Raw genomic sequence first — 12,613 nt, forward strand, 5'->3', positions numbered from 1 at the left:
CAGCGAATCTCAGTGCCATTTTTACCCCCTCCAACAACCCCACTCCCCCATATATATCCACCCCTTGGTGCTTTTTCCCCATTGCCTCCTACCCCCACTAACATACAACTTGCTTCACCTGTAAGTCAGAATACAACACCTTTCCCTGAGAAAAAACCTCTGGGTATAACCTCCAACCTAACAACTGAGCCCTCCCAACGTGATAACAAAGAATTTGTGAGCCAGTCAAATAAGCCTTCAGATGCTGGCCCTTACTGTAATACCAGATCAAAAAGTGGTGTAAGGCCAGAGGTAAATCCTGACAGGCTGCTTCCCCTGAGGGAAGTTCCACTAGGTGTGGGGGTAGGAGGAATAGGTGTTATAAATGTACCCCTGACAGCTTCTGAAGCAAGAATATATAAGAAAGAGCTAGTTGGTTTAATAGAAGATCCAACTGGCACCGCACAGCAAACAGATCAGTTCCTGGGTCCCAATACACACACCTGGGAAGAGCTGCATCCTATTAGGAACATCCTCTTCTCCCCAGAGGAGATTCACCATCTAACCCACTGGTTTGAGGCATTCCCCACGAGAAGGGAGACAGCACAAACTGTGACAAAAGTTCTCTTAGAAGAAATTATTCTGAGATACGGGCTAGTAAATTTTATTGATTCAGACCTTGGCCCCCACTCTACATCCAGTGTTCTGCAACAAGTCCTCGGGGCCCTGGGAATGAAGTGGGAGTTACACACCCCTTGGCACCCTCAGAGTTCTGCGAGGGTCGAGAGGGTAAATCAAACCTTAAAGAATATTTTAACAGAATTGGTCTTAGAAACCCAATGGAATTGGGTCAAATGTTTACCACTAGCCCTATGACGAATAAGAACGAGACCCAGAACAGATCTAGGGGTCTCTCCTTGTGAAATGTTGTTTGGGTTGCCTTTCTTGCTTACCCCATACAGTACTGGGGAACATCAAGAGGGGGGGATGACCATGCAAAAATATATAGAAACAGTAACAACAACCCTGGGAGAACTAAAGAAAAAGGGCTACCTTCCCCAAACTTCCCCACTGGACTGTAAAATACATGGTACTAACCCAGGAGACTGGGTGTTGATTAAATCATGGAAAAACCCTCCACTAACTGCTCACTTTGAAGGCCCCTTCCAGGCACTGCTTGCAGCAAACACCACAGTGAGAACAAAGGAGCAGGGCTGGACTCATGCAAGTCGAGTGAAGGGTCCAGTACAACCCCCAGCTGAGGCAAGCGAATGGACTATAGCCAGCAGAGACGATAAAGACTTGAAACTGGTCCTGAGGAAAGCACCAAAAGAAGTGCAACCCTGAACACAACCCCCCCACAGGAAACCTCTACATTGTTATCTGTATATCCTTAAAGTTCGCTAATGTTTGTTATAGTTATAGGATAAATTTAAGTTTTGTTTAGCTAAGAATTGACAATCAGAATAACATCTCAGTTTCCAGTACTGCTCCATAGAGCACTCCCCTTGCAACCCTCATTGGGACCAAATTGAGGGAAGGGAGTTGGTGAGATAAGGGTCAGGGCAGAATGTCTCCAGAAGGAGGGAAAACCAGAGGTGGGAGGCAAGACTGGATCAGGAACTACCTCTGGGAAAGACTCTCAGGGCACCGAGAAAAGCCCTGTGGATCGAGAGGTGAGGAGGCCAGCCCGTACCCGACTCCCACTGGTAGCAATGCTGCTACTCATCCACTTCGGAGGAAGTGGAGGAAACACTTGTGAGAAGTGTTACTATCCCTTGTGTAGAGGAGATACAGTAAGTGCATTCATCAGAGTGCACACCAACATGAATCCCAAATGTATCGACCACTCCCAGTTAACAACCTGTAAAGAGGATAATGAAATATATTGGCTGGCTAAAACTATTGCAAACCCTAGTCAGAGGATCTCAGGAGAGTGCCCCATGAAAGAAAGATGGGCATGTTTTGAACAAGAAAGTAAAACCAACTTAGAGGATACATTCAAGGAGAAAGAAGTGCAATTGAAAGGACAAAGGGATAGGGAGGGACAAATAAATGGTAAGAATCTTTTTATCGATATGGTGGAAAAGATTACAAAATAATTGAATTTGACTGATTGTTGGGTGTGCAAGGGGACACACTTAAAATTTGTCCATAGAATGGTATCAGTTTGGGTCCCCTAGACATTTTAAAATGGATTACATGAAAAAAAAGTATGGTAGTACCCAAAAGAAGGAAAGGAGAGTGGAAGCTAAAATCCACAATAATGGGGGAAGAGTGTTTATCAAGAAAAGGGAAAATGCATACTATAGAAGCAGGAGAAACACCATGTGAAAGATATCTAGCAGCAAATGACACACACACCCCAGGTGGATCCCAGAAACCCCCCATTCATATTGGTCAATAGAAAAAACTGAAAGTAGATGTGCATACAGAGAAAAACTGTTTGAATGCTTAGGAGATTATATTAACCCATTCTGGGCAATAGAAACCCTATCCAAATATTGGAAACATACAGCAAATCAAGATTCTAATTTCTGGGATGCACCTAAGTTTTTTTTTGATCTGTGGTAACACGGCATATTTGAAGTTACTGGGAGGGTGGACCGGGAGCTGCACAATTGGAGCAGTAAAACCATCCTTTTTGTTACTGCTTAAGGATGTGAAATCAAACTTGGGAGTCCCAGTATATGATGATCTGGCCAGAAAGAAAAGGACTTTACTTGGCAGAACCCAAAATTGGAACAATGAAATCTGGACCCCACAAAAGATTATCGATACTTATGGGCCGGCTACCTGGGCCCAAGGTGGATCCTGGGGGTACAGAAGCCCAGTATACATGCTCAATCGAATCATCCGTTTACAAGCAGTACTTGAAATAATGTCCAATCAAACAACTCTGACCATTGCTCTCTTGAGCCAGCAGCAACGACAAACATGATCAGTAATTTACCAAATTCGATTGGCAGTGGACTACCTCCTCGCAGAGGAAGGAGGGATCTGTGGGAAATTTAACATTTCAGAATGCTGCCTAGATATCGATGACCACAGTCATGTAATTAAAAACATTACTCAAAATATTAGGAAACTAACCTATGCTGTAACGCAAAAATGGACCCCCTTTTTGGAGACCCCGACTGATGGGACAACTTGTTCACCTGGAACGGTAAATGGTGGAAGAAATTGGTCTTCTTTGTAGTGCATGCACTAGTAAGTGTAATATTTCTACCATGTGCAATTCCATGTCTAGTCCTGATAGTACCCAGCATTGGCCAAGGCAGCATCATGCTGGAAGGTAACGTAGAAGGGAAAAATGGCAAAAAAGTGATGCTAATAAAAGAACAGAGTGATCAGAATGCCAGAGATATGCTTGAACAGTATGAGAAACTGAGAAAATTAGAAATTGGACTTTAAAAGGTTGATGCAGGCTAGAAGACGGATCAAATAGTTAGAGGGGGAATTGTTAAACTAGGTTAGAAACTATTGTAAAATAGTTGATCGCTGTTGAGCGTGTACTGTTGGTTTGGTTATGGTAAAAGGGGTTTGAAGGGTAGTTAGAAGAAATACGGTACTCCACGTGCCGTATTACACCTAAGTAATAGGTGTAATCAGGCAATCCATTTGAATGGAATGAGCCCTCTCTTTCTGACAGGTGAGCAATGCCATGAAATATCCCAAACCAGGGAAATGGGGAGCCCTGGCAGCAGCGGCTTCACACGCAGCAATGACACAGAACAGGGCAGGGCAAGAGGCTGACAAAATTCTAACTTCTACTTGCAATGAAGAACCTGTTTCTACTCTAGCCACTATTAATATAGAGTCAAAAAGACTAAAAATACTAGTAATAACAACTGTACCATTAATAGCAAAAATAGAGATCATTGAAATCATAATGGTAATAAAAACCCTACCATACTTATACGAGGTTTGCATGGCCAGGTTTTGGCAAGGGAGGGGCTCTAGGAGCACCTTCTGTGAGAGCAGCTGCTCCTCCATGTCCCACAGAGTCAATTCCAGCCCACTCCAGGATGGACCGGCGGCTGACCAAGGCTGGGCCAGTTAGAAATGGTGGTAACGCCTTTGGGATAAGAGATTTGAGAAAACAAAAACTGGTGATCGTTTTATTGTAACTGAGCAGGGAAGAGCAGGGTGAGAACATGTGAGAGGAACAGCTCTGCACACTCCAGGGCAGGGCAGGAGGAGGGGCAGGAGCTGCTCCAGGTGCTGGAGCTGATTGCCCTGAGATTGCCTGGTGCAGTCCCTGGTGAGGCAGCTGGGCCCCTGCAGCCCATGGAGGGCACGGAGAGCAGAGATGCACCTGCAGCGCCTGGAGGAGCCCGTGCCGGAGCAGGGGGATGCCTGAGCGGAGCCGTGACCCCAGGAGAAACCTGTGCTGGAGCAGGGACCTGGCAGGGACCTGCAAACCCCTGGAGAGAGGAGCCCACGCTGGAGCAGGGTCCTGCTAGGACCTGTGAGCCCATGGAGGAGCGAGCCACGCTGCAGCAGTTTGTGAAGAACTGCTGTCCCTGAGATGAACTCACCTTGGAGAAGTGTTCATGGAGAAGTGTCTCGGGGAGGGACCCCAGCACAGCAGGGGAACGACTCCTCTCCCCGAGCAGCAGGAGAAACTAGAGGTGATGACCTGACCAGAACCCCCATTCCCTGTCTCCCTGCACCCACTGGGGGAGGAGGTAGAGCTGGGAAGGAGGGAGGGATGGGCAGAAGGGGTTTTTAAAGCTTTATTGTACTTCTCACTATCCTGCCCTGATCTGGATAGCAGTAAGTTCCTCTAATATCTCTGATTTCGAAAATGTTTTGCCCATGATGGCATTTGCTGAGTGATCTGCCCCAGTCCTTAACTCAACCCATGAAGCCTTCCTTCTGTTTTCTCTCTCCTGGCCATCTCTGGAGGGGAGTGAGAGAGCAGCTTTGGTGGGTGCCTGGCATCCAGCCAGGGTGAAGAGACAACACTTCCTTTCCTTCATTCTTTCTTTCTTTCCAGAGGTCACCGTGCAGAGGTTGAGTGGGGCTTTGATGGAGGGAGTGAAGGTGGTGGGGAGTGGTGGGGACAGGAGCCACAGGGACGTGGGACAGGCATCAGAGGGGCCCGGGCAGCTGGCAGGGGGCAAGGCCTGTCCCCCTGGCCCAGCAGCAGCCCCGTGCCCTGCCCAAGGCGCTCCCAGCAGGGGCTGGGCCCCAGAGGCAGGGGGAGAGCCCAGTCCCGGGGGCGGCGTTTCTGCCCCGACCCCCGTCCAGCCCAGCCTGCCCCGTGTGCGCAGTGACCGCTGGCACGGGCTGCACTGGACACTGTGACCTGCTGGGGACACTGAGAGCTGCCCCGCTGGGACACTGCCCTTGGCACTTCACAGGCACCAAACAGACCCCAGCCAGCACCGCCCCTGGTCATGTCCCAGGCACCGGAGAGCATCACAGCCAGCCCCGCTCCTGGTGGTGTCCCAGGCACCACAGCACATCCCAGCCCCGCTCCTGGTGATGTCCCAGGCACGAAAGCACATCCCAGCCCCGCTCCTGGTGATGTCCCAGGCCCTACGAGTGTCCCAGGTGTGGGAAGAGCTCCTCACACAGCCCAGCCTTGACCCAACACCAACAGAGGCACCACCAAGGGCAGCCCTGCGAGTGCCCCCAATGTGGGAAGAGCTCCGTGCGCTGCTCCAGCTCCATCCCCCCTGGGAGGATCCGTGCTGGATGATCCCCAGTGAGCCCCGGTGGGCAGAGCCCCGGTGATCCGTGGTGCCGCTGATCCATGTTGGGAAGACACCTGGCTGGGGGCTCCACATCCTCCTGGCTCCCCTTGGCCTGGATTTTTTTTTTCATTTCTCTTTGCCCTTTCAAAACCCTCAAAAGCAGGTAAAAATAAAGACATTGAGCTAAGACAAGGATGGGGACATGGGGGTCTTGCAGGGAATGTGGGGGCCTTGCTGGGTTTGAGGGACCGGAGGGTTCCTGGGAGGGCCTTGGAGGTTGCTCAGGGCTTTGGGGACACCAGGCTGAGCGGCTCCGGTTGCACTGGGAGACCCTGGTGGAGGTTCTGGGGAAGCTGGTCAAGGACCCCCTGTCCCTGTCCCCATTCCTGGTCCCATTCCCAGTCCTATTCCTGGTCTCTGCCCCCCTTCCCGGTCCCATTCCCGGTCCCTGTCCCCATTCCCATTCCCTGTCCCCATTCCCGGTCCCTGTCCCCATTCCCGGTCCCTGTCCCCATTCCCATTCCCTGTCCCCATTCCCGGTCCCTGTCCCCTCTCACCGACGCCGCCGCCATCGCTCCAGCCCCCCCGGCCCTCACGTGACCGAGCAAACCCCGCGCTGCTCCCGCCGTATTTGCATAGCCCCGCCCCTTGGCCTGGCCCCGCCCCCGCCGGCTGCAGCCGCGTCCGGGCGCTGTTTGCTCCCAGTTCCCTCCCAGTGCTCCCAGTGAGGCGGTACTGGGAGGGAGAGCGCTCCCAGCTCCTTCCCGGTGCTCTCACCATCGTTCCCAGTGCTCCCAGTGAGGCGGTACTGGGAGGGAGAGCGCTCCCAGCTCCTTCCCGGTGCTCTCACCACCGTTCCCAGTGCTCCCAGTAAGAGCGGTACTGGGAGGGAGAGCGCTCCCAGCTCCTTCCCGGTGCTCTCACCATCGTTCCCAGTGCTCCCAGTGAGGCGGTACTGGGAGGGAGAGCGCTCCCAGCTCCTTCCCGGTGCTCTCACCACCGTTCCCAGTGCTCCCAGTAAGAGCGGTACTGGGAGGGAGAGCGCTCCCAGCTCCTTCCCGGTGCTCTCACCATCGTTCCCAGTGCTCCCAGTAAGGCGGTACTGGGAGGGAGAGCGCTCCCAGCTCCTTCCCGGTGCTCTCACCACCGTTCCCAGTGCTCCCAGTAAGAGCGGTACTGGGAGGGAGAGCGCTCCCAGCTCCTTCCCGGTGCTCTCACCATCGTTCCCAGTGCTCCCAGTAAGGCGGTACTGGGAGGGAGAGCGCTCCCAGCTCCTTCCCGGTGCTCTCACCACCGTTCCCAGTGCTCCCAGTAAGAGCGGTACTGGGAGGGAGAGCGCTCCCAGCTCCTTCCCGGTGCTCTCACCATCGTTCCCAGTGCTCCCAGTGAGGCGGTACTGGGAGGGAGAGTGCTCCCAGCTCCTTCCCGGTGCTCTCACCATCGTTCCCAGTGCTCCCAGTAAGAGCGGTACTGGGAGGGAGAGCGCTCCCAGTTCCTTCCCGGTGCTCTCACCATCGTTCCCAGTGCTCCCAGTGAGGCGGTACTGGGAGGGAGAGCGCTCCCAGCTCCTTCCCGGTGCTCTCACCACCGTTCCCAGTGCTCCCAGTAAGAGCGGTACTGGGAGGGAGAGCGCTCCCAGCTCCTTCCCGGTGCTCTCACCATCGTTCCCAGTGCTCCCAGTAAGGCGGTACTGGTAGGGAGAGCGCTCCCAGCTCCTTCCCGGTGCTCTCACCATCGTTCCCAGTGCTCCCAGTAAGAGCGGTACTGGGAGGGAGAGCGCTCCCAGCTCCTTCCCGGTGCTCTCACCATCGTTCCCAGTGCTCCCAGTAAGGCGGTACTGGGAGGGAGAGCGCTCCCAGCTCCTTCCCGGTGCTCTCACCATCGTTCCCAGTGCTCCCAGTGAGGCGGTACTGGGAGGGAGAGCGCTCCCAGTTCCTTCCCGGTGCTCTCACCATCGTTCCCAGTGCTCCCAGTAGCGCTCCCAGTGCCGGGCGGGGCGGGGCCGCTTTGGAACCCCCCCAGGGCAGAGCGCGGCTGCTTTTGGGTGTCGACACCGCCCGGGCCGGGCTGGGAGCGGAGGAGGAGCGGGAGGGAGAAGAGGGAGAGAGGAGGAGGAAAAGGAAAGGGAAAAAGAGGAGCGGGAGGAAAAGAAGGACCAGGAGGAAGAGGAGCGGGAGGAGGGACAGCGGAGGAGCGGGAGGAGGAGCAGCCCCAACCCCAACCCCACGCGGTTCCCCCGCTCGGGCCGCGGCTCCTGCGGCTCCGCCGGCATCGCCCCCCCAGAACCGCAGGGGAGCGGGGAGGGGGAGCTCGCCCCAAATCCATCGCGGGGTCTCCGGCAGGGTTGTTTGGCAGGGCAGGGGATGTTTGGGTCTTGCAGGACCCCAAAGCAGAGCCGGAAATGGCCCTGCAGGAACCTTGGGGGGTGCCACGTGGCGATCACCCGGTACCGGCAGGCAGAGGAAGGATATCAGATATGAGAAGGTCGGAGACCGTCCAGCCCCGAGCACCCTCAGCGGTGAGAGGGACACAGAGCCCCTGGTCCCCAGCCCTGCACAAGCATTCCCTGAGGCCAGAGGGATGGAGACACCCCGAGCATCCCCCAGGGTGAAGGGACAGAGACCCCGAGCATCCCCTGGGCTGAGAGGGACAGAGACTGCCCCGAGCACCCCCTGGCACAGGGTGAGAGGGAGGGAGACATCCCAGGCATTCCCTGGGATGAGAACGATGGAGACCCCCTGGAGAATGGCCTGGGGTGACAGGGACAGGGACACCCCCTGGGGAATGGCCTGGGGTGACAGGGACAGGGACAACCCCTGGGGAATGGCCTGGGGTTACAGGGACAGGGACACCCCCTGGGGAATGGCCTGGGGTGACAGGGACAGGGACAACCCCCCCAAGCCCCTCCCAAGCATCACCCAGGGCGAGAGGCACAGAGACCCCTCGAGCATCCCCTTGGGACCGGATAAAAAAAAAACTTGAGTTTTTTTGAGTTTTTAAACAGATATAAGAAATCAAACTTATCTCTGCATAAAATACTTGACGGATATTTGATTTTCCCCCAAGTCACTTGTGATGGAAACACAAACAAATCCCAAACATGAATAACCTGACAATAGAAGCAATTCTGTGGCAATTCCAAGTTTCATCGGTTCCTGCACAGCTCCAGCTCAGCTGCTGGTAGGTTCTGATAAAAGAAAAGTGAAAATTTGTCCCAGTAGAGATTTTTCAAAGGAAGGCAAAGCTATGTGTAGCTGTCACAAAGGAGACATGGACGAAGAAAATAATGATTCTCACATTTGGCAAAGCCTCCAAGCCTATGAATTCGGGAGTTATTTGGGAATTTAGACACTTGAGCTGGGCTTCTGGTAGGACTTTAGTAGCCTTGTGTTCCTCACCTTGTGGTGAATGATCCTTGTCAGTCTTGCTGGTATCATTTGGTCCCTTTCCTGCCGTGATTTTAACAAACTTTTCTAGGAAGGACAACAAAATATTTTCTTTACACTGGCCACCCACAATAGCCATTTTCCTCATAAATTCTCCCAGAAGTTGCTCAGAGGAAGCTCCATTGAAGTTTCCAAGAGTTCCTCCAGAAAGAGCCAGAACCTCCTGAGAGGAGGGAACCATGCTGTTGTCAAAGGCACTTGGGGTCAGACAACAGTGCCCTGAACTCACTGCACCAAAATAATGTCTCAATCTGGTTAATAAAATTGTTAGAGAGATGCCTCTGCCCCAATTAAGGTGCTAACGAGACCAAATCCCAAGTGGATTTTATTGAAGAGTAAATGTGAGGTAGAGAGAGAGATGGAAGAAAGAGAAAAGGGGGGAGAGCAAGGGAGTGACCGGGACAGAGACCTCCCCTGAGGTGGGGCAAGTGTGACATTGTCCCCTGTGTGTGTGGCCTTCCCAGGGTGGGGGTTTTACACCTGAGCCAGTTTGGGAAAGGGGGGTGGTGTTCACCCCCCACCCCGAGCAGGGATTGCCTCACTGTTTCAGGGTGCAATGTAAGATGTAACCCAAAGTATGTTTTCAGTCACCATCTTCATAAACTGTGATAAACAGGTGGGGCAGTGTTCTTTATCTCTTCCATGGCTCAGCCCTGATAACGCCCTCTAGGGGCTATCTTCTGTTAATGGGCCATTGAGTGCCACTGCAGGACTGATAAAATTACATCATCCCATTGTGGGATGCTCCGCCCAGGGGGAGGAACCAAGCATTCCTACCTGGATATAATCTCACCCTTCCAACGCCAGGACCACCTTGCCTACTGGATTCCCAGAGGACAAGAGATCCATTACCACCACTGGACCTTCAGAGCAAGACCCATCAGGTGATTCCTTCTACAGGATCACTGCTTTGACAGAATCACTATCATCACTCCAACAGGGCTGGAACCTACATTTCATCAGACTGCTACCACCACCCTTACCAATGGGGTGTCAGGTTATATCCTGACTCTGTCAGATTAAGCCAGTGTTTCTGTATCATTGCCTTGATATTGATTTTTTTTATTAAATTGTCATTCTGGCTTGGACTCTCCTCCTGGTTTGCCTTCAAACCAGTACAAAACTCATTGTGCTCATACCTTGTTTTCCTCCCAAAACAGAATTTTCCTTCTCCAAACCATTGCAAAATGGAGGAGAAGGATGCGAGGAAGAGGAAAGAACCCTGGGACACCCAGGCAGGTGAGGAGGAAGTCACTGCCCCTTTCCCCCTCTCTCCTGCTCCATCTCTCAGTGCAGCACGGCCCCCGACTACAGGACAACCTCGCTGCCAATGCCGTCCAGCCGGGGACGCACTGGAAGGATCTCCTTACCCTTCCCTATGGCACGGAGGCAAATCCCATCCTCTCCTTGTCCTTCCTCCCCCAGACAAAGAGCTGAGGATGGAGGCCAGGAAGGACAAATGCCTGCGGCAGAACCTCATGGAAGAGGCCGTTTTGAGCGGCTCCACAGCACAGGAATCCAACGGGGAGGAAAAGCCCAGGAGATCCCACAGGAGGAGGAGCTGGAAGCCCAGCCCAGGATGCTCTGAGGAGGAAAGATCCACCCTGTGCCAGGAAGGTCGACAGAGCTCCCGCCAGAGCTCGGAGCTGGTGGGCCATCAGCAGCTTCATGATGGGGAAAAGCCCTACAGGTGCTTGGAGTGTGGGAAGAGCTTCAGGAAGAGTAACAACCTGATCCGCCACCAGATGATCCACTCCGGGGAATGGCCCTACGAGTGTGGGGAGTGTGGGAAGGGCTTCAGGTACAGCTCTGACCTTGTCATCCACCAACGCATCCACACTGGGGAGAGGCCCTATGAGTGTCCCGAGTGTAAGAAGAGGTTTCGGATCAGCTCCAATCTCCTCCTGCACCAGCGCATTCACACAGACGAGAGGCCCTTCCGCTGCCCTGATTGTGGGAAGGGCTTCAAACGCAACTCCCACCTCGTCACCCACCGGCGCATCCACACTGGGGAGAGGCCCTACAAGTGTCCCCAGTGTGGGAAGAGCTTCACCCAGAGCTCTCACTTGACCCAACACCAACGGAGGCACCGGTAAGGGAAGCCGTGTGAGTGCCCCAACTGAAGGAGGAGCTTCGTGCACTGCTCCAGCTACATCCCCCATGGGAGAACCCATATTGGGAAGAGTCTTGGTGATCCATGTTCCCTGTGATCCATGCTGGGAAGAGATCTTTCCCTTTTCCTGCCCCTCCCAATGACATGATGTGGGATCAAAGAACATGAGGGTCTGGCTGTGGCCCTGTCATTATATTCACTCTCACCTCAGGTCATTGCCAGGGGCAGGGAAGGCACTCTCTCTCTCTCTCTGCCTGAGGAGAAGGGTGTCCTTTCCAGGCAGGAGGAAATACATGGCTGGGAAGAGAAAGTTGGTGGTGATGTAGTTTTCCCTGTAAATTGTTTTTTTTATCCCTTCTGTTATCAATATTGTTTCTGTTCCTGTTTGTTCCTTGTCTTGTTGCTGTTCCCAGTAAATTGTTCTTATCCCAGCCCAGGAACTTTGTCTTTTGTGCTTTCCATTGGAAGCCAGAGGGCAGCGAGCGGCAGCACAGTTTTAGCGGGAGCAGGAAATTGGGGAATCCCATTCCTGAACACCGGCCCTTGGAAACCGAGCACCCTAGCTGGTCCCAGCCCTGGTGGCCATGGCAACAGCCTTGGGAGTGGGTCCCTGGCTGGAGCTGTGGGAATCTCTTCACTCTCATGCCCAGGGACAGGATGGGAGGGAACAGCTGCAGCTGAGTAGGGGCAGGCTTGGGTTGGATCTCAGGAAAAGGTTTTTGGCCAGAGGCTGCTGGGGCACTGCCCAGGCTCCCCAGGGAAGGGTCACAGCTCCAGGGCTCTCTGAGCTCTGAGAAATGGCTCCTTGGGGTGGTTCCCAAGGAAACCTGAACTGATGAGGGATGCCATGGCACCCAAACCCAGCAGTGGGGTCAGTGCAGTGTCCATGGAAACAGCCCCTTGCAATGGCCCAGTGCAGGGTGGGCTGATGATCCACCCTCACAGCTGGCCCAGGGCAGGTCTGCAGTGGTCTTGGTGGCACCTTGGGCTTGGCACACACTTGAGGAGGGTGTCTGATTTTACTGGGGAAACTCAGGAGTTTTAGAGTGCTTCAAAAATAAAAGAAGGAAAATCCCTCTTTGGCTGATTGCAGCCAGTTTGCTAAGCAAAGCAGATCCCAGGTGAGTAAGGAGAGACCAGATGAGGCTGGGGAATGTGGAGCACGGTTGTCCACACTGGGTCAGAACTCAAGGCACAGCTTCTCTGACCAGGCCAAATCTCCTGAGGAGAGTCCCAGGATCAATATCAGTGAATACTGCAATCACCTCTTCTAGTAATAAGAAAAGTAATAAAAGACAACCTTTAAAATAGGAATATATATTTCTTACAAACGCTTTGAAATATTTCCCCATAACTGCAGCAGCAGGAAA

General features: G+C 53.3%; 1 protein-coding gene across 1 annotated transcript in view; it reads left to right on the forward strand.

Annotated features, from left to right (window-relative positions):
- Nucleotides 1-11,674, forward strand: part of LOC137464215 (zinc finger protein 3-like) — a 170,964-nt gene extending 159,290 nt beyond the window's left edge. The window contains exon 2 of the mRNA XM_068175524.1: nt 10,556-11,674. Coding sequence (XP_068031625.1) covers nt 10,556-11,226 — 671 coding nt within the window. The 3' untranslated portion in view covers nt 11,227-11,674. The remainder of the gene's footprint in view (nt 1-10,555) is intronic.
- Nucleotides 11,675-12,613: the final 939 nt, after the last annotated feature.

This window comes from Anomalospiza imberbis, chromosome 39 (genome assembly GCF_031753505.1).
Source record: "Anomalospiza imberbis isolate Cuckoo-Finch-1a 21T00152 chromosome 39, ASM3175350v1, whole genome shotgun sequence".
In the NCBI taxonomy this organism is placed as follows: Eukaryota; Metazoa; Chordata; class Aves; order Passeriformes; family Viduidae; genus Anomalospiza; species Anomalospiza imberbis.